At 36.6% G+C, this 17,438-nt stretch overlaps 3 protein-coding genes across 5 annotated transcripts; all 3 read left to right on the plus strand.

Moving 5' to 3' along the window:
- Positions 1-380: 380 nt before the first annotated feature.
- Positions 381-1,895, plus strand: ELF4-L3 (ELF4-like 3). 2 transcript variants are annotated; one of them, XM_086643902.1, is made up of 2 exons: positions 381-524; positions 1,291-1,895. In XM_086643902.1, exon 2 carries the CDS (start codon positions 1,313-1,315, stop codon positions 1,655-1,657), a length of 345 nt encoding a protein of 114 aa, XP_086500028.1. In that variant the 5' UTR covers positions 381-524; positions 1,291-1,312; the 3' UTR covers positions 1,658-1,895. The 2 variants fall into 2 exon arrangements, with proteins under 2 accessions (XP_086500028.1, XP_086500029.1); XM_086643903.1 differs by lacking the exon at positions 381-524 and adding an exon at positions 760-879.
- A 2,704-nt stretch (positions 1,896-4,599) lies between these two features.
- PEX10 (peroxin 10) lies at positions 4,600-10,623 on the plus strand. Its single transcript, XM_086639221.1, has 11 exons — positions 4,600-5,260; positions 5,790-5,821; positions 5,935-6,024; positions 6,444-6,538; positions 6,896-7,097; positions 7,304-7,373; positions 7,720-7,798; positions 8,611-8,744; positions 9,117-9,208; positions 10,198-10,289; positions 10,388-10,623. The coding sequence occupies exons 1-11, from the start codon at positions 5,062-5,064 to the stop codon at positions 10,488-10,490; spliced, it is 1,188 nt and encodes a 395-aa protein (XP_086495347.1). The 5' UTR covers positions 4,600-5,061; the 3' UTR covers positions 10,491-10,623.
- Positions 10,388-16,774, plus strand: LOC147539248 (small ribosomal subunit protein uS3x-like). 2 transcript variants are annotated; one of them, XM_086639222.1, is made up of 7 exons: positions 10,388-11,114; positions 11,199-13,338; positions 13,436-13,583; positions 13,706-13,877; positions 15,394-15,448; positions 15,543-15,674; positions 16,351-16,774. In XM_086639222.1, the coding sequence occupies exons 2-7, from the start codon at positions 13,309-13,311 to the stop codon at positions 16,531-16,533; spliced, it is 720 nt and encodes a 239-aa protein (XP_086495348.1). In that variant the 5' UTR covers positions 10,388-11,114; positions 11,199-13,308; the 3' UTR covers positions 16,534-16,774. The 2 variants fall into 2 exon arrangements, with proteins under 2 accessions (XP_086495348.1, XP_086495349.1); XM_086639223.1 differs by having other exon boundaries at positions 10,931-11,109; positions 13,076-13,338.
- Positions 16,775-17,438: the final 664 nt, after the last annotated feature.

The following is a 17,438-nucleotide window of genomic DNA, read 5'->3' on the forward strand; positions in this document are numbered from 1 at the left end:
TTAGCTTCAGCCTCGTTTCCGAACCTATAGATTTTCCGAACCTAATGAACACGTGTAAGTAATTAACTGGATATAAACAAGTTTAAGGAAAATCCAGATTATAAAAATGGAAAAAATGTTTTCTTCAACTTTTCCTTTTTTATATTTTTCTCCGTCCAAACGAAACTGAAGATCTCCAGACGCGACTTGTCTTAAGAGAGAAAATTCCAACAAATGGTAGTGAGAGAAAGTTTTTAGAGAGAGAGAGAGAGAGAGAGAGAGAAATGGGTAACCATCAAATCTACTAATTATTCTCTAATAACCCTTTTTTCTCTCTCTATAATTAGAAAACTGATTTCAAGGGTTGAGAGTGGTTGAGGAAGAAGGGATTCTAATAATTTGGCGAGTTTCTAGGCTTAATCTAGAGGAGAAAGAACAAACAAAATTAGTTTCTTTCTCTCTCTATCTATCTATCTATCTATCTTCAATCTAGGTTTTTCTGTTTAGAGTCTGAGAAAGAGAAGCAAATGTTCTAGATTTTCAAGGTAAGAAAATCTTTGGGTAAAAGAAAAATCATTAGTTTTTGATGAATTAAATAATGGGTTTGTGTTATTATTGAGAATTGTTATCAATTTGGGTATCTATTTTGAAGATTTTTGATTTGTTTTTGTTTTATTTTTTTTAATTCTTTTTTGGGTTTCCCTAGGAGATCTCCTTTGAGTAGTAGTAGTACATCGTTTTCAAAACAAGAAACTTTCCTTTGATTCTCTCTCTCTCTCTCTCTCTTCTCTCTCTTCTCTCTCTCTTACTTTTCAAATTCTTCTTTTTCTCTTTCTTCTTATGTCCTGAAACATTTTGTTTTTGTTTCTTTGAGCTTCTACTTTGAATTTGCAGTCATGGGTAAGTAAGACAAGGGTATTTAGATTCTTCTTCTCTTTTTCCAAATATATATTTTCTTAATGAATTTGGGTATTTTTAGATTATAAACTTTGTTTGTTCTTGTTTAATAAAATTAAATTTGGGTATTTAGATTCTTAATTTCAAATTAGGGTTTTATGTTTGTTGTTTATAAATCTTCATCTTTGATCTAAAAATGAATGGATCTTATTGAAGAGGAGAAAAAAATTTAGAACTTGGGTAGTCATAATTTCTGTTTTAGATCTTGTCTTTTCTTCATAAATGAAAGTTTGTAGTACTATTAGATAAGATTGATTATGGGTAGGAGTTAAAAGAAGAATTTAAAAAAAAAAAAAAAGTTGATGAATTTTTTTTTTTAATTTGTGAATTTTGATCTGTTTTTTTGAAATGCAGGTCTGATCTTGATTGACTGAAAATGGAAGGAGATTCATTTTCAGGCCTTGGAAATGGAACACAAATAGATAATAAAGTTCTACAAACATTTCAGAAGAATTTTGTTCAAGTTCAAAATATCTTAGATCAAAATAGATTACTGATTAATGAGATTAATCAAAATCATGAATCTAAGATCCCTGATAATTTAAGTAGAAATGTGGGTTTGATTAGAGAACTTAATAACAACATAAGAAAAGTTGTTGATCTTTATGCTGATCTTTCAAGTTCTTTCACTAAATCAATGGAAGTTTCATCAGAAGGAGATTCAGCTCAGACTTTAAGATCAGATGGAAAAGCTGGACAAAAGAGAATTAGACCTGGGTAGTATCTCAAATTGATCGAACAATCCATCCGTATCGATTAATCACTAGAGATTTAGTAACGATTATCGTAAGAATAAAATATTTATTCGATATGGTTGCTCTTCTAGTCTTCTAGTTTTCTGTATTTGGGATAGAATAGATGTTATGATTTTCGGTTTTTCGACAGTTCATAGATATAATAGGGTTGTAATTCTATGTAACTGTGTGTTTTAATGGAAATTAAGCATGTTTTATCCTCAATGTGTTTTTGATTTTTCCCATTATTAGATTAGTTGAATTATTCATTGATTATGATAAAAAAAAAAACTTATTGCTTTTTTGTCAAAAAAAGTTGAGATCTGATTTGGGTTATAACTTTTATCTCTATATCATTCTATTGTTATGAGAAGATGATTTCATCTGTACTTTTGAATGAAACTATCCATATTGTCATTCATAATTCATTCATTTCTCGTATAGTGATGATGTATGAGGAGGAAATCTGTCCTGCCAACCAACCCAATAGCTAATATGGTCGACTCAGATTTTCCAAACTTGTTAGAGTGAAAAAGAAAAATGATAAAATTCACCTACCATACTTCCTTGTAAGTCTGCTATGTGACAAACAAAACAAGGGGTTTTTTCGTATTTTCACACCTTGAGAAGTGTGAACAGGCGAAATTATCTTCGTCTTATTCTAATACAGTAGACAAGGGAGCGAGGTAGGCGAGTACCATATAAGATTTCTTCACTAGATTGAAAATCTTAATCGACCTATGGGATATGGTCGACAACTGATATGGTCACCTCACATTTTTAGGTAGTAGATCATTGTTGTAATTTTTTTTTTTGTTGAGAATCATTCATCATTGTTGTAATTGAATTCACTTTGCTAGAGAGAAAAAAAATCAAAGTAAGAAAGTATATCCAATTAGGAGTTTTCCATGATTATGCTTTTGGTGATCTTCATTTGATACCTTCTTTAAAGACCTATAAAACTAGTGGGGTTTTGATTGAAATTTATTTTTCCAGTTTTCAATCATACCCCACATATTAGAATTTCAGGTATAAATCCATTTCTTCTTTGGACTGTTCAAAAAGAAGAAAAGCTAGAATCTTAAGTAAAAGATGATGAACTTTTTGACCAATTCTTTTGTTCTCACTTATTAGTGCTAGCAAAATCTTGTCAGATAGGTTTTAGGATAAAAAGAAAACAAAAATGTGGGAGGAAAAAAAATGATTGGCGTTTGTACATACAATTGGTTTATGTGAGAGAGTTGTTTCGATAGATTAAAGCAAAATAACAAAAGAAAGGGAAGAGTAGGAAAAAAATGCGATAATGTTATAGGTTCAGATGACCAACGTGTTTTTCATATAACCATTCGACATGAGATAACTATTTTATCGATTGGCTACGAATTACAGCAGAATCCATTTGTAATCAACTTGCCAAACGCAACTCTTATGTAAAATATATGTATATGTATATGTATATACTGAGTTTTCAAAAAACAAAGGAGTAGTTTAGATTTAAGACAAAGGACTAGAGTTTTCCAAGGAGACATATAGACACATCAATGAGGAAATGAACAATGAGAGTAACCACACAAGGGCTCACATAGTTTATGTCTCCATATTGAATTGAACACCACCATACTTTTCTAGTTATCTTATCCTGTCTCTCTATCTCTAGCCCCTGATATTTACTAAACAAATTATTTTGCTTTTTGATTTTTATCTAAAATAAATTTTAATATTTATAGATCACCTTATGGACTAAAATAAAAGAAATTAAAAGATTAAATTGGATATATTATTTGTCAATCAACTCAAAAAGCCGTCGACTTCTCTCTCTTAGTTGTCGTCGAGTTTTTCAAAACTCCCAGAATTTATTATTTTATGGTCAGAAGTAATTTCATAGGTAAACTATGGGCCTTAATCTTCATTGACAAGCAAGCGCAATAGAAAATTGAAACTATGTAAGAAAAGTCCAAGATTTGGGCCCAAATACAAAAAAAAAACTCACTCGGAAATAATAATGTAAATAAAACCCAATTTTTAAACTTTTGACAACACTTTTGAAACTGTGGCAACATACATAATTATGTTCTTCATTATGTGTGAACAAAAACAAATTTGTTCATACATTTACAAAATTGTTGAGATCAAATACAAAATTGTTGAGAGCAAACTGTGTTTTGTTCAGAAATTTTCAAATATATTTTGTAATTTCGACTTTTGGGTTTTTTTTGCATTATTATTCCGGGTTGGGCTTCATTTGATATTTTGACCCAAATTTTGGGCCTTATAATTTTCCTCTCTAGAAATTTGGACTCGAAGAGTATATTAAAAAGTTATGGGTGCTTAAAAACATAAAAAATCAACCTATCTTTTTTAACTAGGTTTTCGAGTCATGTTCTGTAAGTTGTTCGTAATTGCTTTGTAAATATTAGTGTTCATTGTTTCTGGGTGAGATAGGTTCATTCTCTTTCGAGCCAGTAAGGTCAATGGAACACACTCCCAATGTGTTTTTCTTTTTAGAAAATTTGGTCAAAACTCCCTATAATTTTTTTTTTGGTGAAACGCCATGCGACATTTTTGCAATTTGCATCTTACGACAACTTTGCATCTTACGACAACTTTGCAATACGGAACAACTTTGCAAAAAATATTGAGTTGTTAACCAAACAAACTACAAATACTAAAATATAACTTATCTTTTTAACTTAGAAAATGTTTAAAATTGTCTTCGATCCAATTTCCTGTGTTTTTTCCTTGGGTGCTGCTAAAAAAACAGTCAACCTTTGTGTTACAAGCAGACAACTTATAGAGTTGATTAAGATTAATGAACATCGACACTTTATATCCACCCAAATATAATTTCTTTTTTCTTATGATTTAGAATATAATCCACTAGAATTCATACCAACCAATTTTCATGCAAGATCCTTAACAAAAGAAAATCAGGCAAGAAAAAACTCTAGCAAAGTGTGAAAGCGTCACATATGAAGATCAATGGGTGCTTGTTAGAAAAGTCGAATACTCTTTAGTATTTTACTTTCTCTCTCTAAATCACAGTCCAACACGTCACCCTGCCAGGTTTCGTGCCGGGATGTGTATCACGGTTGACAAAAGAAAATGATCCTCATCCCGAAACAACCCGGTCCCGCCGGGTTTCGGCCGGGTTTCCTGCGGGAATGTGTATCACGGTTGTTACACAAAACCGAGTGCCTTCAGGGGCGCCCTTTTTTCCTTCTCCCGTATACATTTTTTTTCTCTGTCTCTCTCAAAAAGAAAAACGGTTCTTATCTCTCCATTTGAGTCTGAAAATCCATTGGGTGAGTGAGGTATCCGGTGAAACACTCTTTTGGCGGGAATTTCACTGGAAATCTTTCCATAGTAGAAAACTGAGTTGGTAATAACAGTGATGGTTAACGATAATGGCGGTGGTGGTGGTGGAGAGGCGACAGCTCCGACCACCACCGCTGCATCAACCTCTAGGACGGGGGAGAGGAGACGGTTCCCACTGGCGGCTCAACCGGAGATCATGAGAGCTGCCGAGAAAGACGATCAATATGCTTCTTATGTTTACGATTCCTGCCGTGACGCATTTCGTCATTTATTCGGTTAGGGTTTACTCTTTACTCATTAAAATTTGTTATTCTAGGTGAGTTTTGAATTGAATATTTGTAGATCAAATAATTTGTATTTGTAATAAACATATGAGCTGAAAAATTAGGGGTTTTCGTAATAATTTACTGTACTGTGTTCCCTAAGGGGTTTTAGCTGATTTAGAGTAGTAGTGATAATTAGATTGGTAATCAACTGAAGAAAAGCTCCTTACTTGGTCAATTCTGGGTTAATTGTTTATTTTCATGCTCAATTTTGGCCTAACGTTTAAAAATGAATAATTTTGTTGTTTAGACTAGATAGGAGGAATATTTTCTAGGTTTTGTAGATCATTTGGGAAAAAATGATGGGTTAGAAACTGTATTTTAAGTGGATATAGAGTTCAATTGACTTCCCAGGTTATCTTTTTTCTAAATTTCTTTGTGCCAATTTTCGGTGTTCGGATTATCTCCTTCTCTTGTATATATCACTACTTGTAGGATATAAGCCTAAGTCCTGCTGATCTTTTCCAGTTTTTACTCACAGGTACACGAATTGCAGTAGCTTATCAAAGTGAGGTTAGAGCTCAAACCTTTTCTGTACTTGGGATTCTTTAGCGTTTGTTAGCTTTCCTACACCCAGCTATAAATTTTCATAAGATATATTTTTAATGTGCTGCTTGATTTTGCAGACAAAATTACTGGGCCAGATGCTTTACTATGTTTTGACAACAGGTTCGGGGCAGCAAACACTGGGAGAAGAATATTGTGACATTACTCAGGTCAGTGTTCTGCATTCTTTGATGCTCAGTATTAAAGCTTGGCACCATGGGTTAACATGCTTAAACCCAAATGAAAGAAGGAAACCTCAATTAAATGAAGAAAAATTGCCTCTCCTTCTGTTCTACTTTACTTTTCATTCATAGGTCTAGGACTAACATTTTTTGATTTCTTGGTAAAAAAGAGGTGAATATTACTATCACACTTAAAATGTATTAGTATATGTTATGTAAGTGTAGTCACTGTTAGCTCTTTCAGTTGAGTTGTCTATGGAGTAAACAATAGATTGTATGGTAACATCATAGTTGCCGGATTATCTTGTAGTTCCATGGACTACGTTTCGGATTATACCTAAGGGTTTTATTTCAATGTCATTGTACCAGTAATTTTTGTACTCACTTATCCTAATCCAAATTTGCAGGTTGCACGTCCTTATGGGCTTCCTCCCACACCGGCTAGGCGTGCTCTGTACATTGTATACCAGACTGCAATTCCTTATCTTGCAGAAAGAATCAGGTTATTACTCTTTGTTTTGTTCTTCTCTTTGCTCTAAAGGTATATTAAAGAGCAGTGGTAAAAGATTCATCAGCAGACACCAGAGATAGGTGGCAGTGTTTTCGTTTTTTTTTATACTAGTCCAATTCTCCTATTCTAGCGTGTTGTTATAGTCGTACTCTTAGGCTTGTAGGGGGAAAGTCCAAAAAAACTCCCTAGATATAAGAGATGGAGCCTGTTGCACTCATTCAAACACAGTAGTTTAAAGCAACTTCATTATTTATTCTGGTTATGTATCTCGACTTCGCTGTTTAAAACTTCGAATAAACTAGTAATTTTCTTCATGGTAAGAAAAACTAAAATCTCTTCCATTGACAGTTCTAGAATGGCTGCTCGAGGAATGATGATTGCTGATTCCCAGTTTGATGAGCTGTATGGCGACAATGGAAGGAATCAAGTTCAATCCACTGTTAGTATTGAGACCTCAACTTCGTCTACAAGAGAAGCATCTACACTAATATCGAGGACGAGAACAAAGTTTTATAGATTATGGTTATCTGCAGCTCAGAAATGGCCAACTGTACGTTGTATAATTTTCAGTGCTTACTGAGAACTTCACTTTATTAGTTCCTATCTTACACTAGGCAACTGATAGGTAGATAGGGTTTGGTTATAACGGATTTTTTTCTAACTACTTGAATTCATAGTTCTTTGTCAGGCATTGGCTGGTTGTATTTATCAAATTTTCTGTCTTTCAGCTAACTTCTCTATGTTGTCTCTGCTTAGGTACTTCCATTTGCCCGTGAGATCTTACAATTGCTTTTCCGTGCAAACCTCATGTTGTTTTACTTCGAAGGTGATTACTTGGTTTGAAGTTCATATCTTATACCAGAAGTTCTTATGAATCGATATGGAAGAAATTCTGGTAAATGGGCCCAACGGCCTGTGGAATATTTTCGGAGTCCAAATGGGTTTTATCTTAAAACTCTTAGGTTCTCATTGCTAGTCTTAATTAAAATTATTTGTTCAAATTGGTTGTGGAGGGTACGCTGTGTTAAGATTTAGGGACCTAGGCAGATAGAACCCAAATAACATCGTTATGTATAACTCAAGCATAGGCACCATTGGTTGTTAACTTTTTTCATTTATACACCTAAAGACTAAAGAGTGCAAAGATCTTATGATGTATCTATACGATACAGGTCTGTATTATCATATATCAAAGCGCGCTGCTGGAATTCGTTATGTATTCGTCGGGAAGCCACTGAATCAACGTCCTAGGTATATAGCTATTAATTTTTATATTAATCATTTAAATTATTGATGTTATATAAGTGTTCAAATTAACTGGTTGAATGAGCAATATCAACAGCTGCTGCACATTTCCCTGATATGTAAAAGACAGTGGGTAGTTACATTCATTAACAGAGGATGATGTTGAGATCTCGTGTTCCTCAAGTGGTGCTGCATGGAATCCATTAGATTGTTTTATGCTTCTTATTATTGAGGACCAGTACATTTTTTACCTTTTGGCATTTCAATAAAATTATCATGGTCAAAATGCAAAGAAAAGCTAAGGACAGTACTCGTGCATAGAATTTGGTGTGTGCCTTTAGGAGGTGCATTTTGTAGATTTTTGAGAATTGTCAGTTGGTTGGTGACATCTTACCTTATTAGGTATTAAATACGATGTTACGAGGATAGACAAAAATATAAACTTGACAACTATCTGCCTCCTAGAATTTTAGTAAGTGAAATTTTTAGTGTTAACCCGAGACTAGTGGTTAGCTTATGTGATAGCTCTTGTTAAGTTTTCCAACTCTGCAATCTATAACTCCTTCGAGCATGATTAGTGGTCCGATTTCTCCTTTGTTTTAGAAGTTTCAAAAGCATCCAATTTCTTATAAGGATTTCACAACAAACTTGGATGCTAGTTTTGCAACAATGTAATGATTGTAGCCTTGTAGGTTCTTTCTATGGTCTTCCAGTAGGGTCCATATACTTGTAAATCTAACGTTTATGGATAGAAATTCTTTCTCTTGATCAAAAGAAGTTCGTATACTAATAGCGCCTATATTTGGGTCTTGAAACAGATATCAAATACTTGGAGTATTCCTCTTAATCCAGTTATGTATCATTACCGCTGAAGGTCTTCGACGCAGTAATCTATCTTCAATTGCAAGTTCAGTTCACCAGACATCTCTCGGTACCCACCGGTCATCAGGAGGTCATCTATCTGAACTCGCCTCCCCGTCCTTTCACATTCATATCGTTTGTTTCTCAATTTGAGCATGTCCTCATGGCTTCCTGGAGGCATCAGGAAGCAAAACCTATTTTACTGATGTTGGCTTCAAAATTCATTTAAAATTGATTAATGGCATCGGTTCTTTCCAGACCATGAACTCTCTCTAGTCAGTATATTTATTTTTTGAAATAAAAACTACAAGAAAGTAGCATGGTTAGTTTTCATTGTTTCAAATCAATTAAGAATCAAAATTCATCTTATTTTTTCGAGCAGGAATGCTCTTGATCATAACTTATTAGTTGGATTATGTTTATGCAATCAAGTAACTAATCTCCTGCATTCCTGGGTTCACAGCTCGAGGTTTGCCTGTTTTGAATGAAGAAGGCAGTCTCATTACTTCTGATACAAATCTTGATAAGGCGTCAGACTCCATGTCTATTGCGGAGGTACAGTTTTTTATGTTATCGTTTTAATTATTTGCCTTTCCGAGGTCCATATTCTATTGTCCGACCCTGAATGACTAGGAATATCACGGGGTTTTCATGTCCTTCACTTCGTAGTCATTCATTGTAACGCCCCAAGCCTTAGCAGTTGCCGATATTGTCCCCGCTTTAACCACCCAGGCCAAAGCCCACACGGGTACGGGGTTTTGTCCTTGGCGAAGGCACCACAAGCCCACCCAAAAGGCCTCGGTACTTACTAAGCTTGAGCTTACACATATAGCCCAGTCTCTGGACACTCTTGTGAGCAATGTGGGACTATTACAATCCCCCACCCTCAGCGAAGAGCCGTCCTCGGCTCTGATACCACTTTGTAACGCCCCAAGCCTTAGCAGTTGCCGATATTGTCCCCGCTTTAACCACCGAGGCCTTTTGGGTGGGCTTGTGGTGCCTTCGCCAAGGACAAAACCCCGTACCCGTGTGGGCTTTGGCCTGGGTGGTTAAAGCGGGGACAATATCGGCAACTGCTAAGGCTTGGGGCGTTACATTCATACCCTTCTCAAACGCATATTCCATCTGCATCCCATCGACCCGTGAATTTTGTACATCTTTTCCCATGGATATTAATAGAAGCCCAGGTACGACCCTTTAGAGGTTCTTCGTGGCACAAACGGTCCTCCCAAAATGTGATCTTACTCTCTTTCCCTGGATTGACTTTACGTGTCCGAAAGACCTCAGCTCTCTCTCTCTCTCTCTCTCTCTCTCTCTCTCTCTCTCTCTCTCACACACACACACACACACACACACACACACAGACACACACTAAATAGACGCGCTTAACTAGACACATACTTAAATAGACGCGCTTAAATAGAGACGCACACACACACACACATGGTCCTGTTCGACCAAACTTCATCTGTATTTTGAAGAGGTATCCTGCATAATGTAGAAAACTTTGAAAATGCCCTAATATTGTAATATTTTACTTTCAGTCCCAAGCAACCGGAGGGATCAGCAAATGCACCTTATGCCTGAGTACTCGTCAACACCCTACCGCCACACCATGTGGTCACGTATTCTGCTGGTATGTCTCTCTCCTCCTTGACAAAAACCTCCATCGTTGCTGTCACAAGTCCGTACTTTTTAATCTTTCACTCATTATTCAACATATTAATATTTCAGGAATTGCATTATGGAGTGGTGCAACGAAAAACCCGAATGCCCTCTCTGTAGAACTCCTCTAACCCATTCAAGTTTAGTATGCATATATCATTCAGATTTCTGATATCAATTCGGTAATCTATCATCTATTGTTGATCAAGATAAGGTAATAATACCTATGAATAAATCTAGTTGAGTCATCTTTTGTGATTGAACTCGGACAATTTTGTTGGAATAACAAAATGAGTTTAGTAGGATTTGGTTGCTTGTTCTGTGAAAGCTAAACTGTTGAAGTTAAGGTACTCTTCATTTTCTCTGACTCGGGGTCTAAATTGACTAAGAGTCGGATTCCAGAATGTTTTTGTTTGTTGGACTCGTGGTGTGTCAGTTGTCTAAATGGCTGATTTGGAGTCCATTTCATCCTGACAAGTCAAACTTAGACAGTGATGAAAATACGACACCACCAATAATTTGAATTCCCTGTCAGCAAGGTAGAAATATCGAAAAGTAAAAATGACCCTTCATAAGTTTATACCTTGTCTGTGTTTCTGATAAATTATGCAGGTGGGTGGTACAATGGCTGAAGGTGAGATATTGGAGGAAATTGAACCTTCCATGACTGAGTAAGATGAAAAAAATGGTTCAGTTTCATCCAATTCTTACTTTCAACACCAATGATGTAAATCGTAGCTTAGAGAGTTATTGGAGAAAATCTGTCTCAGTTTTCCGATTAATGGCAGGAGGTAAAGTTTTGAGTTTTGACAGTTCGATTGAAGTGAAGGTGAGATATTGGAGGAAACCAGACCCTAGAAGCTAGAAACGGGAACAAAAGGGTTTGGTTTCATCCAATTCTCATCTTCAATACATCCTAACTCTTTACAATAAAAATGAAAGCACAATGAAGAACTCATTCTTGGTATCCATTTTTATAGCACAATTAGGCATAGTGTACACATAAAAACACAACATCTTCATGTCAATTTGTGAGTTTCCACAAGGTTCATGACCCTAATTGGGCATAATCTGCATGATTTTGTCCTTCCAAAAGTATGGCAATAAAAGTAGTGCTCTACATCCTTTGGTGACAAAAGTATGTACTCTGGATCAACTGCTTTCCCAAATCTCAAGGCAATATAAAACCTAAAATCATCCCACAAGGCACAAACCCTTGATCATGTGCCACACAGGGTTGCAACTAAAAGTCCATGCTTGTAACAAAAAAAAAAAACTAAAAGTCCATCCATGTAGAATTTGTGTGGCAAGAAAGGTAGTATCCTATTTCTAAACAATGGAGCTTCTTGACTAGCCCCCTAAATGGACCTCCCATTTGACCCCTTCTTTATTGTACATAGTAGGTGTCCACGACCCCTGTGTTTTTCTTCTTTTGGTTGAAATTTTACTCAGACCGAGCGCCCCTTGAAATTGTTGCTCGCATCCCAAAAAGGAATTGACTCTAGTCAATGTCGTTTGGCCTCTGACATATGTAGATGCCCTTTTTGGAATGACTAGTCAAAGAGCCAAAACGAAGTCCCAGGCTCGAACCAGTCCGCAAGGTCACAAACTGGCTAGTCTGGGAGGTCGCAGATTGACTAGCAAGTCTAAGACCTTGCTTAAGGACAGCCCAAGACCTTGCTTTGGCTCTTGGACTAGTTCGAGTCTGAGAGTACTTGCGAGCCTGTTATCTTTCTTCTCCCATCTCGGGTTGGTTTCCTTTCTTTGTTATCTTCCCAATTCTTCGATTTTGCTTTGTTATCTTTCTTCTCCCTTCTTGTTTTGTTATCTTTTATCTCCCTTCTCGGATTGGATTTCCTTTCTTTGTTATCTTTTATCTCATTCCATTAGTTTGTAATCATTCTTCTCCCTTCTTGTTTTGTTATCTTTTTATTTCTCTACTCCGTCTGGTTTCCTTTCTTTGTTATCTTTTATTTTCATTCCATTGCTTTGTTATTTTTCTTCTCCCTTCTTGGGCGGGTTTCCTTTTTTCACCTTTTTGGCTTTGTTAAATTTTGAGTCTTCTGTCGGCCAAAAAGAAAGAAGACACGAAGACGAAGAAATCAGGACAGATTAGTGGGAAAGGCACTCGGGGCGCCTTTTCTAGATCCATGCGGGCAGGAGTAGAGAGGGGCTCGAATAACAATTTTGTGTGACGCCTGTAGCTAGACCCTTTTTATCCTCTTTTCACTCCCTCCACTCTTCTTGTTTCTACTTGTCTCGTCCTCTTGATGAATGAGAATTTTCAATTTAGGGTGTCAAAAAGGTAATGTGGTTAAAACTACAAGTTGGTCACATCGGGTGGTGTGTCCGAGTAAATCAAAAAACGTAATCAAGATTTTAAGCTTTGGTCTCTTGGTCGGATAAGCAAGATAACCGCCGAATTAAACCTCCAAAAAAACGGGCTAAACTACTAGCCTCAAGCCCAACATTAGCTAATGGCCTAAAAAACCTAAATAAGCACGATAACTATCGAATTAAACCATGAAATAAACGAGCTTAAAGCCAACTTAACCACTAGCTTCAAGGCCAACGATAACTAATGGCCCAAAAAATCCATCTAACTTAATAATCCAAGTTCAATAAACCATTGATCTCACCTCCGTTGTGAATTGAACCTAGGACCTCCAGGGTTTAGGAGCATATGTCTTACCACTTGAACTATCAGTGGTTAGCCATTGCTGCACTTTTAAGAAGGAATTTGGGTATTTTGGCTAGGTTACTTGGGTCATTTGAGCTGCTGAAGTTAGGGTTTTTCAAAGAAAGTAGAGTAGATAATCTCGTCCGTCAAAATTCAAAACCAATTTATGATCGTTGGATCTATGAATCCTCGTCTTCCTCTTAAAGCCAACCATTTCTGCCTCCAAACTCTCTTTCACAGATTAGGGTTTTACAGAGGAAAACTGCCTAGATCGATTCCTACAGTTTCTTCTTGATTTCTGCAAAAAATCATGGCTACCCAGATGAGCAAAAAGCGAAAGGTGATTCCATTAATGCCTCTTTCTCTACTTTCTCTCTCTCTGTACTGCTTTCATGGTGCTTATAATCAAACTGTTCTGATTGTCTTCCTTATTACAGTTCGTCGCTGATGGCGTTTTCTTCGCTGAGCTTAACGAGGTTTTAACCAGAGAACTTGCTGAAGATGGTTACTCAGGTGTTGAAGTTAGGGTTACTCCTATGCGTACTGAGATCATCATCAGGGCTACTCGCACTCAAAATGTTCTTGGTAAATCTCTCCCTATATATCCATTTTAACATTTGATGATACTACTAGTTTTGAGTCCAGATCTGTGATTAGGGTTTCATTTTGATTTGGTGTATGTTATTTCTTTGGTTGATTTTGTTTAGGTGAGAAGGGTAGGAGAATTAGGGAACTAACTTCTGTTGTACAGAAAAGGTTTAAGTTCCCTGAGAACAGTGTTGAGCTTTATGCTGAGAAAGTCAATAACAGAGGACTTTGTGCCATTGCTCAAGCTGAATCTCTTCGATACAAGCTTCTTGGAGGTCTTGCTGTACGTAGGTTGGTATTTGATTATTACTTCTCGATTTTTGTTTGTTCAATTTGATTTCTATAATTACTTTCCTTTAATCTGTATTGGTTTTGATAATATTCATTTGCGTCATTTGCACGATTCACACACATTTTTGGTGTTCTTACTTGATTACCAAGTTGCTATATGTTATGGTAATTTGCACATTTGGTATTGAAATCTCTAGATTTTAGGCTATACCAAATTGGGTTCTATTGTGATGCTCATGTAGTAGTAAAATCGATTGTCATTTCCAGTTTTGGTGTTTTTCTGTTTTTAGTTCATGAATTTATGTGCATATTCGTGGACATCTTTACTTTCAAATACATCGAAGTTTGTCATCTATAAAAGCAAATAGGTTATTTTGGTACCAACTTTGTGTCGGAAGATGACAACAGTGACGAATAATGCTTGTCCAAGCTGGTATTACCATGAATAGACCTTTTCATGTTCTTAGCTTGGGCTAGCCACATTTTTCTCAAATACAATTTTCATACCATCGAAGTTTGTCATCTATAAAAGCAAATAGGCTATTTTGGTACCAATTTTGTGTCGGAAGATGACAACAATGACGAATGATGCTTGTCGAAACTGGTATTGCCATGAATACACCTTTTCATGATCTTAGCTTGGGCTAGCCACATTTTTCTCGAATACAATTTTCATACAATTGAAGTTTGTCATCTATAAAAGCAAATAGGTTGTTTTGGTACCAACTTTGTGTCGGAAGATGACAACAGTGACGAATAATGCTTGTCCAAGCTGGTATTACCATGAATTCACCTTTTCATGTTCTTAGCTCGGGCTAGCCACATTTTTCTCGAATACGATTTTCATACCATCGAAGTTTGTCATCTATAAAAGCAAATAGGTTATTTTGGTACCAACTTTGTGTCGGAAGATGACAACAATGACGAATGATGCTTGTCCAAGTTGGTATTACCATGAATACACCTTTTCATGTTCTTAGCTTGGGCTAGCCACATTTTTCTCGAATACGATTTTCATACCATCGAAGTTTGTCATCTATAAATGCAAACAGGTTATTTTGGTACCAACTTTGTGTCGCAAGATGACAACAATGACGAATGATGCTTGTCCAAGCTGGGCTCTGATACCAATTTTGGTACCAGCGTTGATGATGATTATACAACTAGAAACAATGACATTCTTTTTCATTTTGTATTAGCATTGATTATGATTATATCTTGCCTAAGCTTAATGGGCTCTGGTACCCAAAATCAGTGCGTATATTGATTTTACACGAAGTTAGTTAGGCTCCTTAAACTGTTCAATAGTTCATGGAGTTTGGAATATCTTTCGACATTCTCTTCTGCAGAGATAATTATCTCAATGGGAACATCCACAAATATTTTTGCTACTACATTTTATTGTGTCATAGTTTGATTTTTTTTCTCTGGGTTGAACTTTTGTCACTTGAAACTAATAATATCGATGTCCATTTTTGAAAGATACTAACTATATTTTTCCAACTTTTCTTCTTAGGGCATGCTATGGTGTCTTGAGATTTGTCATGGAAAGTGGTGCAAAGGGTTGTGAGGTCTGATCACTAACTCTATTTCTTTTGCCCGTCTCTTTTTTTAATGGTAATCATCTTGGATTGACTCTAAATCTGAGTTTCCATCGGAAAACAGGTGATTGTAAGCGGAAAGCTCAGGGCTCAGCGTGCAAAGTCAATGAAGTTCAAGGATGGGTACATGATCTCATCTGGTCAACCTGTCAACGAGTACATTGACTCAGCTGTGAGACACGTTCTTCTCCGACAAGTAAGTTCTCTTCACTAAGAATAGTTGAGTTGCTTTTCTTTTCTTTGTCCTCTTCCCGACTCTCTGTTGTGGGTTCCGAATGATTCTTAGCGCCGCAATGCTACATTTACAAACGTACACCCTTGCGAAATGACCTTTGGGATCCTCCAAAGCTCATTACCAATATTTTATGAATATTTGTTTCAAGTACTTGTGGTGATTGGCTTAGCTTTGGTCAAAGGCTGGTTCCTGATCCTAGGCGAGTAAACTGGTCGAGTTTCTGTTTGGCCTTAACCAGCTCTTGCCCCCATCAACACACGCACTCACATATATAGACGGGTTTCATGCATATGCCATAAATACTACTCTTAAGAATTCAAATTGAACTCCATCCATTGAAGTTAACACATCAACTAAGTCGAAGTTTGACCTGGAATTGAATCTGGCAACCCCTCGATCCCCAATCTGATCCTGGAGTTACTTGGATGGATCAGTCGACCCCATCTACTTAAGATGCATGCCTCTAAAACTCAAAAACAATGTAAAATAAAGGGTGAAAGAACATCGATATAGAGGTTACTCTTATCTGTATGGTTCTTGGTTCCAATTCCTAGTAAATTTGAATCGAAGTTATGTTGTTTTAAAAAAAAATCCTAGTAAATTTGTTAATTTGGATTTGTATTTTCTTGAAATGCAGGGTGTTTTGGGTATCAAGGTGAAGATAATGTTGGACTGGGATCCTAAGGGTAAGCAAGGACCAATGACTCCATTGCCAGATTTGGTTACCATCCACCATCCCAAGGATGAGGAAGAATATATCAGGCCAACACCAGTAGCCACTGATATTGATGTTGGAGTTCCAATTGTAGCAGTAGCTTGAGTATCAAGTAAATGATGTTTGCTTTACCCCCAAAGAAAAAAAAAACAAGATTAGCTTGTAAGATGTTTTGAAATCTTGGGTTGGATTAAGTACTGGTTTTGCTAGAAATCACTGTTGAGGTGAGAGAAAAAAATGACAGAAGAGGGTATGAATTTATTTCTTTGGTTTGATGAATTAGGCAAATGCTGTAACTCCTTTAACATATACTTCTAAGTTTTGCTAGATTCTTGTTTCCAGTTTACTAGCATTTGTTGCAATTTGTTTACTACTGATGCCCTTATCAAGCCATTTTCACTTGTTGCATATTCGACACCACTTTTAGGCTTGTGTGTGGTCAGCTTCTACAAGAATCTCTGGGGCGACCAGGATTAGGGTGGGAAAATTTAGGATGCTCCCATCCCCCTCTTATCCTGTTTATGACAGTAGCGGGGAAGGGTAACTGGCTGACTGCCTTTGTAGGCGAGAGTTGAAAAAAGTTATTTTTTTTTGCTGCCCCTGCGTCCAACTATCCTCCCTCCTTTTCCTTTCTTCTCTCTATGGCGAAGGATATTTTCACGGTTGTCCACACAGCGGAACTGCTGGTTTGAGGTGGTGCTATGATAGGAATTCCTTTTTCTAATGAAGGTTACTGCCAATGACAATGGCTAGAGCGATCGGTGTGAAGATGAACATAAGATGAAGTGGTGTGAAGATGAACATAAGATGAAGTGCCAATGACAATCTCTAGAGCGATCGGCGTGAAGATGAACATAAGATGAAGTGCCAATGACAATCTTTAGAGCGATCGATGAACATAAGATGAAGTTGAAGAGAGAGGTGACGAAAGGGGGAGATGAGGTGGGCTTTATGTTGGTCGATTATTGGAGATGAAGTCGCAATTCAAGATCCGATTTTTTTTGAAACAA

The sequence above is a fragment of the Eschscholzia californica genome, unplaced genomic scaffold (assembly GCF_041429995.1).
Source record: "Eschscholzia californica isolate CP2 unplaced genomic scaffold, dmEscCali1.0.p SCAF_5, whole genome shotgun sequence".
NCBI classification, from domain to species: Eukaryota; Viridiplantae; Streptophyta; class Magnoliopsida; order Ranunculales; family Papaveraceae; genus Eschscholzia; species Eschscholzia californica.